At 36.6% G+C, this 10461-nt stretch overlaps 1 protein-coding gene across 1 annotated transcript; it reads left to right on the top strand.

Moving 5' to 3' along the window:
* Positions 1 to 967: 967 nt before the first annotated feature.
* LOC106711407 lies at positions 968 to 10163 on the top strand. Its single transcript, XM_045679850.1, has 3 exons — positions 968 to 996; positions 4611 to 4768; positions 5023 to 10163. Exons 1-3 carry the CDS (start codon positions 968 to 970, stop codon positions 10161 to 10163), a joined length of 5328 nt encoding a protein of 1775 aa, XP_045535806.1.
* Positions 10164 to 10461: the final 298 nt, after the last annotated feature.

Below are 10461 nucleotides of genomic sequence, written 5' to 3'. Positions count from 1 at the left end.
ACTTCTCAGAAAAGACACGGAACAAGCGAAAGCGTCACGAGATATTGTAAATTCAATTTCACTGTTTATTCTTGTCTGTTACTTTCTTATTTTTTCTTTTATCTTGAGTATTTATTTTAAAAGATGTTGATTATTCGATGAAGAAGATATTATTACAAACAAAGATACTGGAAGTAATACTACGAGCTAAATATTAAAAAAATATACAATTAAAAAATTAGTATCTTCACGTAGTACTAAAATATTATAGGTATATTTCGTGCAGTTTTATTTAAGGCACTGAAATTAATCCGAAACAACAAAGCTGATTAAAATTTCTTACCTCCGAAAATTTTAATTAAAACCCAACACCGGTGTACGCTACGTAATGAACATCACCGATAATTGAATTATTTACGAAACTTATTAATGCAAACAATGATGTCCATTAAATATTAAAATGTATACAAGCTGCTGTTGTTCCATCCGCCTGCTTATTTACATTAGTTAAATTACTTAACTGTATGTTTAAAAGATTGCAAATTAAAAAATTAAGGGATAAAATTTTATAAACTCTCACATTCTTAACACAATCTGACATAGTATGACTATGTACTAGGCATGTATGTAGTTTTGTATGTACTATTGTCGTTCCATTGTAACCGTTGTACCCTAGTAACAAGTGCTGTGCTATTTTGAAGTGTGTACTATCTCATTCTACTCGTATTCTTTCTATTAGTAATATAATGTAAAGACAGTCCGGCTTTATCACTTTATATAATATATACTAGTTATAACCAATAGCCACTTTATTTTCACATAGGTTTTTAGAAAGGTATAAATTATAGGTAGGTAGGTATAAAAAGGTATAAAAGATAGTAAACAGAAAGGTAACTTGCAATCTATCTACATACCATCGTTTGACAATAGGTTTCCGCTTAAAAAAAAAATATTTTCATCCCTTTATTTTACTGTGAAAAAAATAAAGATGACGATATGTTTCAGCAGTGCTCTACGGTAAGAACAGTAGTATCCTCGTTCTTGCTGGAAACAGATTTCATTCATTAACGTCGCCAAGTACACTTGCTACACAGAGCTCTTAATTTCCCCCCAGTGGGCGCCACCATCGCGAACGTTACAAGATTTATTGTCTGCATTTAAACGCAGTCATTTATAAATGCAGCAACTTGTACTACAAAAAATAAATGTGGCAGCTACTAAACCTAGTCTTAAATAGTTTTTTTAAATGAATATATGCATGTTATTCATTTAAATGTGTATTTAATTTCTATAGACTTATGTTACCATGCTTTTTTATTTCTAAAAAAAACAGTGTCTCCCAGTAATATATTTGTAAGTTTTGTACTTTTTTGTTAGTTGCCATTGCCCAAACAACATATTTTTTGGAACAAGTGTTTCGGCACAAAACTCACGGAAATTCGTGTCAACGCTTCGTTTTTTATTTGGTATTGAAATCTTACACGTTTTAGGAACAAAACCGTTTAAAAAAGCAGTAAAAATCAGTATGTGTAATATGTTAATCTGATGCAGATTACGGTATATATAATCTAGCAGGTCGGCAGTCGGGACGAGCCTCTTGGGAAATTTTTACCTCGCGTTTTTACTGGAATTATGTTTTAAATATCCTACGCTGCAGTAAATATTTATGTACAACCTTTTCTATTACTTCATAGGAAAAACTTATTTTTATGAAAAATCATAAACATAAATATTTTATACCCTCGAGTAAATAATGTTTTTTTCTGGTTGAGATGAGATGTGAAATTTCATCAAATCTACCGATCAAAAAACGCTATTAAAAATTAGACAATTTAGTAGAATTCGAAGATTAAGATTTAAAAAAAATTACTTTACTGATCCTACCATTTTTTTCGATGATAGAGCAATGACGTCACAATAATATTGTGACGTCATAATTTTGGTACGTGCTCATTCTTACTTCAAAGGCATTTCATGTCATTACACCAACATCAATACTAAATAATGTTCTAAATGCTATGTCAGTTCATTAACGAGCTACATTATCAGCAATCATTTCGATCGGAAATTAAATTTTCAACGCAAAAACTTGGGGTAAAAAGGTCTCAATCAAAGACTCATCAATCAGCGATTGTCGTCTTAAAAAAAGTTATATCCGCCAAGGAAATGGATTCCGATATCTACTGACGTCGACAAAAAGATTGAACGTAATAATAAATAAGCATATTTTTTCCATAAAAGCTAAAGTAATTTCTATAAATTTAATTCGTATATATGTAGATAATTTCTATTAAGCTTTTGCCTCGATGTCATCCGCGCGAAATTAAAAAAACATACTTAAGTAGCCTTCCAGACTATATTCTGAGCTGAATTTAATCGAGATCCCTATATTCTATTTTTTTCATAAGAACCTTCTTTCTCTCTCCTGATTATTGACAAAAAATCGTGAAATTGATCCAGTTATTCAGACGTAATATCGTGACCAAGGGAAATAGGGATTCATTTTAATATACACATTTTATATGTACATAAATGACATTATTACTGTTGCAGCCTGAACGAATTCAAACCCAAATACTTTTTTAAATTAGTTGGGTTTTATGTTTACGCATTTTATTGTAATTTCTAAAAAAACAAGTACTGGATCAATCGAAATGTCAACAACATGACTTAAAAAAAATTATAAAAGACTTAGTTTTAGCTGAAATAAAGGTATATAAATATCATATCAGTATTTTGCGGAAAAGTGGGTAAGCAATTTGGAAGTTATGTTGTGTTGCAGCGGCTCTACTTGAACATGATCCAAACACAACGTGGCAATGCGCCAACAATAGGTCAGAGATACGGTCATTTGAAACTCGTCTATTTGATGCACGATTATGTTACCTTTTTATAAGAGCTACACAAAGATTTTCATTTTTATAAATCAAAATAATTTCTTACACTTAAATAGACTTTATTTTTAAATAAGAAAGTATTCTACTACAACACAACTGTTAATAGAAATACTAATATTCATTAAAATTATATCATTTCGAAAGAAGTGAAGTTTCGCTAGTAACTAACTTAGGTAGCAGTTTCATTTGTCGTCAGTGCACGCGTGATGCGAGAGATTTCCTGTTAACGCATGCCATAGCGCTCGCGTACGAGAACCATTTTCATTGCTCGTTAGTTTACTTTTTCTTACCGTACGGTACTCGTCAACTGAATCCTTGCTTGCTTTAAGGTGGGTATAGACTAGAGCATTTACTTATAACAAAACAACGAGCCGCTCTATGATATGTTGTTGTGTATCACCCTTTCACGAACCAGACATGCTTTGGAAACTATGCTTTTACCTGTATCATATCATTCGTTAAAACGTTACATTACATAGAAATGCTTGAGAAAATGCTCTAGTGTATATTCACCTTTACGTCGACAGATCATGTTCATTAGTCGTTAGCCCGTATGCGGGGACACCAAACATCCTGTGTAACGACCGAGTCATCGACTGATGAAATTGCGCCCTTGTCGTAATGATTAATGCTAAGAGAATGTTAATTTAGAATTAATTTCAAAACAAGAAATCTTTTGAATAAGGTCTGATTAAATCCTATAAATGTTATCAGAGAGGAACACATTCAGTGGCCTAGGGCAACCGCCTGGGAAATATAATATCTGTGTTTTTGCGCAATCCTATATTAAATGACTTCTATCTCTACAAATAACTATGAAAATGGTGAATTTAATATGTTCAGACTGACGCCTGCTCAATATTGCGTCGGGGCATAGTGACGCGAAAAATTGCCGTCGCCCGCATCAGGCGCTTGGGCATTTTTTAATACAAATCGGTCGCGGGTGTGACACTTGTCCCGAGATCACCGTAACGTTCACATGTATTTTTTTAATTATACTATTTTAAAGTATCCGGTTGTTTAACTTAAGGCACCATTCTATTTACTAAAGATAGAACATGGTGGCCCATGAGGGGAACAAAGAAGAATCCGTGAAATAATAACAATTAATACGTAAATACGACGAGACACCGGTTAGCGCGGCGACCTAACGATCTTCAACATCACATCAAATCATTCCTGTGGATGGAGCCTTGCAGTGGATATTTCTAAAACCACGGGCTGTATTGGGAAGCAGAAAAACAAAGAAGATTCGAGCAGTGAATCAGCTAAAGTTTCACATCGAACAGTTACGAGTTCGTCCGCTAAGATAAGTGTCCTTCCTTAACTAATTCCTAAAAAACCTAATAACTAACAAAATAATATTCAAAATCGTTCGTCATTTGTGTAAATTAAGTGTTTTAGACAAGTTTTACAGCGTTTTATGCACGTAAATTGGTTATTTAGGGCAAAATTGCATCATTTTTTGTTACCTACCCTTTTGTAAAAAAAAGTGAACAATCAATTAACTTTAGTTATTTATCGCAATATTATCTAAATGAATACATGAATCATTCAATTTTATGTTCACTATTCCGTAAAATTGTTCAATGGAAGTATATTAAACAATAAAAGGTCACTCAATTGATATAAAGTTAAATTATTTTACGAAGTAACGTTAGCTTCGTATTTTATGTTTTCTCGTTTCGTATTGTTTATACATACAATATTTAGCGTATTTGCCGAATATTCCAGGCTAATATTCATCATCGCCGTGCGCCGTTCGCAAGTACATACACACTTATCCCGTTGGAATACCTTGGCCGGCCGCGGCTCCTGCACCGGCCGGGAGCGAATTGTTGAGCGTGCGCAGCCGGCTTCCCTGAGCGGCAAGTACCACCAGAACGAGGAACGTGAGCCATTTCAATTTAATAACGTAGGAATTGCATTGCTATTTAAATAAAGAGATTCAATATTTAGTTAACTGACTTCAAAAAAGAATAGTTTAAATTATATTGTTTTGTTGTTGTTTGTTCGTAAGTATTATAATTAATGACAGAAGAAATGAATAAACAAAGTTTACGTGATTTAATCACTAGAAGAACGTCCGCCAAGGGACAAATTACAAAATTTAAAAATTATTTAAATAGCATTGCTTGTTTAATAGAACTAAACAACGTTCAATTAACGGAGTTAGATTTAAAACTCACTAAATTTGAAGCGTTGTCTATGAAGGTTGATGATTTGCAAAGTGAAATAGAGGTTTTAAATTATGAAAATATTTCGACTGAAATTGAGGAACGCGATAAAATTGAGCAAGATATAATTATGAATATAGCAAAGGCCAAAACTTTAGTCGAAAAATTTTCCAAAAAATTAGAATGCGAAAAAAGGCGCAGTTCGGGTCATAACGCGTCATGTTGCATAGATGATCCTAATCACCCCCACGAATTAGGGTTGAAACTCCCTCAAATTCAAATAGCCAAATTTGATGGCGCATATTTCCGTTGGTTGGAGTTTCGGGATACTTTTGAAAATCTGATACACAAGAATGATCGCATATCAGACATTCATAAATTCCATTACCTCGTTTCTTATTTGCAAGGTGACGCGGCCAGGATCATTTCAAATTTAGAGGTGTCAACCAACAATTATGCTGAAGCGTGGAAGATGATTTGCAATAGATACGACAACAAAAGAATATTGATTAATCATCATTTAACATCATTATTTAATATTAAACAGCTTCCACGGGAATCAGAGCGATCTCTACGATTTTTGGTTGACCACGTGACCAAAAATTTGCGCGCGTTAACAAGCCTAGGACAGCCCACTGACAAATGGGATGTACTAATAATATTTATGTTATCATCTAAGCTAGATAGCAATACGTTGTTAAAATGGGAGGAATATCGCAACAATTTGGAAGGCGACGTACCTACCCTCGAACAATTTTATAAATTTATGATAGGCCGTGCTGATGTGCTCGAGTCATTGAATCGTAATAATCGGTCTGACGTTAGTAGCGTGTCAAAGATGACCAGTGCCCCTGTGCGTTCTATAGCTAATAATAATTATATTCAAAGGCAAGGTCAAAATCAAAACAATGTCGTAAAATCGTTTGCGAGCACCAGCAAAAATTGTAGCAAGAAACCAAATACTACATTTATGTGTATTATTTGCAATGAGCGTCATAGGATATATGATTGTCCAACGTTTAAAGCGAAGGGGGTTGACGAGCGAATGATGGACGTGACGAAGTATAAATTGTGTGTTAATTGTTTGAGACAAGGTCACCCCGAAAGCGAGTGTCGCATGGGTCCATGCCGTGAACGCGGCTGCACCGAGCGGCACAATAGTCTGCTACATCGCCCATCATCCTCCTCAAGCCACCTCGCTCTCATTGATGAACAAGATGAAAATGAAATTATCGTTAACTATTCTAATCACAATACAAATCAGGTGTTATTATCTACTGCTATCATTGAAGTATCGAATCCAGTTGATCATCAAAAGGTCAAAGTTCGTGCTCTTTTAGATTGCGGAAGCCAATCGTCATTTATATCTGAGTCCCTAAAGACCAGACTGTCATTAAAGTCTCGCCACATTGACACACTAAAGGTCATTGGTGTAGGCAATACTTCTTCAATGAATGTAATTGAAAGTTGTAATATTCAATTAAAAGCAACAAATAGTAATTTCAGTGCAATGTTATCGTGTTTTGTGTTAAATGAGCTCACCGGTCGTTTACCAAAGACGCCGGTTGACATCAAGTCAATTAAATTACCAGAAAATATTCAGTTGGCTGACCCCATGTTTTATCAGCCAGCTCCCATAGATGTACTAATAGGTGCTGATCTCTTCTGGGACATTCTAGGCAACGAACAACGTTCTCTAGGACCAAACAATCCTAAGTTAAGGAGTTCACAGTTAGGATGGATAATCTCTGGCCCTATAAATTCAGCAGTATCTAGCAATAGGATACACTGTAATCACGCCATTGTCTCTTCATCACAAAACGAAAATATAGAACAGTTGGTTTCTAAGTTTTGGGAGCTAGAAGCAGTTCCGAAAAGGTCAATCATAAGTGAAGATGAAAGCGAGTGTGAAAGGCACTTTCTCGCTAATACCATAAGAGATGAAGAAGGTAGGTTTTGTGTCAAATTACCTTTGAAAGAATCAGTAGATTGTTTAGGTGATAGCTATAATCTTGCGAAAAAACGATTCATTAATTTAGAAAAACGGTTCAAGCGTAATCCAAACCTTAAATCCGAATACACAAAATTCATAAGAGAATATGCAGAATTAGGGCATCTCTCTGTATCTAATTATAATAGTTCACCTGTCCCTCCCCCAGCGTACTACTTGTGTCATCATGCGGTCATACGTCAAGAGAGCGAGTCTACCAAGCTCCGCGTAGTATTCGACGGCTCAGCCTCTTCTACATCAGGTTACTCATTGAATGATATTTTGATGGTAGGCCCCAATGTCCAAGACACCCTCTTTTCCATCCTAATTAGGGCAAGGCAATACAAGTACCTACTCACTGGAGATGTGGAAAAAATGTATAGGCAGGTGCTTGTAAACGAAAGTGATAGGAACTTGCAGCTAATTTTGTGGAGAGAGGACGAGTCACGCCCCATCCAAACGTTAGTCTTAAATACCTTAACCTATGGCACAGCAAGCGCAAGTTACCTCAGTACACGGTGTTTGTGGCAGCTAGGACAGGAACAAGATGATGAACTTATCAAAAACATCATCCAAAATGATTTTTATGTAGATGATTTAATAACAGGAGCTGATGATCCTCAGCAATTAATTTACATACAAAAGTCAGTATCCAATGCATTAAAATCAGGTTGTTTTAATCTTCGAAAATATAAGAGCAATCATCCGTATGTATTTGATAACCTTGACATAAATAAGCAAGACAGTCTAACTATCAGCGAGTCTTCGAGTACTCTTGGTCTTGGATGGAAACCCTCTAGCGACACTTTACATTTTCCTATTAGGGTGACACAGGAACCAGATGTACCTATAACGAAACGTTTTATAATGTCAAATTCCTTCAAAATATTCGATCCTTTAGGTGTTCTCAGCCCTGTAATAGTAGTACCTAAAATGATGTTGCAAAGGCTATGGAAAGAAAAACTGGACTGGGATCAACCAGTACCCTCCGAAATAAAAAAGGAATGGACTAAATTTACGGACAACTTAAAATTCTTATCTAATTTACAAATTCCGAGGTGGGTGTTATGTGATTCTCCTAAATATATAGAATTACATTCGTTTAGTGACGCTTCTCAGTCCGCATTTGGATCATGTGTTTATATTAAGTCAATTAGCACAAATGGTGACGTCACCGTTAAATTACTATGTGGAAAGTCTAAAGTAGCACCATTAAAGCCGACCAGTATCCCACGATTAGAGTTATGTGCCGCCTTGCTTGCTACTAAGCTTACTAAGTCTGTAGTCGATTCCTTGAGATACAAGCCCGCCAGGATTGTGTACTGGTGTGACTCGAGTGTGGTTCTGGGCTGGATTAAAGGTGATATCACTAGACTGAAAACATTTGTAGCTAATCGTATTAGCGAAATATTAGAGCATGCTTCACCGCTATCATGGAGATACGTTCCAACCGATTTAAATCCTGCGGATTGCATTTCAAGAGGGGTAAGTGCAAAAAACATCATGTCGTTGTCACTTTGGTGGTCGGGACCAACATTTTTACTTGAAAATGAAAACAAATGGCCAGTATTGAATGCCAAGGAATCTGATCCTTTACCCGAATTGAAAGTGCACTCTGCAACAATTAGTGAACCTTTTTTAGATTTTGAAAGATATTCTTCTCTCAATAGATTACAACGTTTATTTGCTTACGTGCAAAGATTCATATTTAACACTAGAAATAGCAATGCAAAACGCGTAGGTTTATTAACGGTTGAGGAATTACGTGATTCATGGCATTCATTATGTATTATCGCTCAAACTCAATCCTTCACAACTGAATACGATTTGCTAGCTAAAAATAAACCTTTAAGTAATAAAAGCAAAATTTTAAGTTTGTCTCCATTCTTAAGTAATAAATTAATGCGAGTTGGAGGTAGGTTGGATGCGGCTAATTATTATTCGTATGAGAAACGGCACCCAATTTTACTTCATGCCTCGCACAGGTTAACAAGACTGCACTTTGAAAGAGAACACGTCAACAATATGCACGCGGGTCCTTTACTGTTATTATCTATCGTAAGGGAAACAGTGTGGCCAGTAAACGGACGACATCTCGCATGGCGGACGGTTAACAACTGTGTTCGGTGTAGACGTGTACGCGGTGAAACGTTGCAACCTAAAATGGGTAATCTACCACTCCAACGTATAACCCCAGGTCATCCGTTTTTGTCAGTGGGTCTGGACTTCGCGGGACCGTTCACGATCGTAAATCGTAAGGGCCGTGGAAGTCGTTTAATAAAATGCTACATGTGTTTGTTCGTATGTCTGCGTTATAAATGCATCCACCTCGAAGCTGTGAGTGATTTAACAAAGGATGCATTCATAATGACACTTCGGCGTTTCGTAGCGCGCAGAGGCAGGCCAACGGAAATATTTTGTGATAACGGAACTAACTTAGTAGCAGCCGCAAGGGAGTTAGGATCATTTATCAAGCAAAATCAAAACTCTCTATTTGATTTTGCAAGTCAAAATTCTATCCAGTTTAAGTTTATTCCGGCTTACTCGCCTCATTTTGGTGGTATTTGGGAAGCCGGCGTTAAGTCGGCTAAATTCCACTTAAAACGCGTCGTTGGCAATAGCCACCTTACTTTTGAGGAACTTAATACTTTATTTACACAAGTGGAGGCGATTTTGAACAGCCGTCCCTTGTGTCCCCTATCATCCTCTCCTAATGATCTCCTTTCCCTTTCCCCAGGACACTTCTTGATCGGGAGACCGTTAACTGCTCCACCGTCGCAACAACTGGGTGACTCTAAGGAAAGTACACTCCAACGCTATGAACGCTTAGAAAAAATGCAGCAACACTTCTGGCAAAGATGGCAGCGTGAATATCTGTCTGAGATGCAGCAGAGAACAAAATGGAAAAGCAGTACATCAAAGCTGGACATAGGAGATATGGTACTCTTGGCAGATGACAATGCTCCTCCACTATCTTGGAAGCTCGGGAGAGTACTACGGCTCATCACGGGATCCGATGGAACAGCGAGAGTAGCAGACATCACCACTAATAAAGGCTGTGTGCGCCGATCTCTAGTAAGGCTGTGCAAGCTGCCGACAGCCGAGGAACTTCAAGGTTGAAAGTGATCTTTCAACGGCCGGGAGGATGTTCAGACTGACGCCTGCTCAATATTGCGTCGGGGCATAGTGACGCGAAAAATTGCCGTCGCCCGCATCAGGCGCTTGGGCATTTTTTAATACAAATCGGTCGCGGGTGTGACACTTGTCCCGAGATCACCGTAACGTTCACATGTATTTTTTTAATTATACTATTTTAAAGTATCCGGTTGTTTAACTTAAGGCACCATTCTATTTACTAAAGATAGAACAAATATCAGCATAAATTTGACATCTTACGTATAAAATACATTAATTTTTT

This window comes from Papilio machaon, chromosome 1, assembly GCF_912999745.1.
Source record: "Papilio machaon chromosome 1, ilPapMach1.1, whole genome shotgun sequence".
Classification (NCBI taxonomy): domain Eukaryota; kingdom Metazoa; phylum Arthropoda; class Insecta; order Lepidoptera; family Papilionidae; genus Papilio; species Papilio machaon.
This window is presented reverse-complemented; position numbering and strand designations above follow the sequence as displayed.

Bases quoted from the DNA above. Each gene is read 5' to 3' on its own strand.
- LOC106711407 (XM_045679850.1), top strand. From the start codon at position 968: ATGACGATATGTTTCAGCAGTGCTCTACG. The intron at 997-4,610 runs GTAAGAACAGTA...CGAATATTCCAG, and splicing joins TGTTTCAGCAGTGCTCTACG to GCTAATATTCATCATCGCCG. The intron at 4,769-5,022 runs GTGAGCCATTTC...CTTGTTTAATAG, and splicing joins GTACCACCAGAACGAGGAAC to AACTAAACAACGTTCAATTA.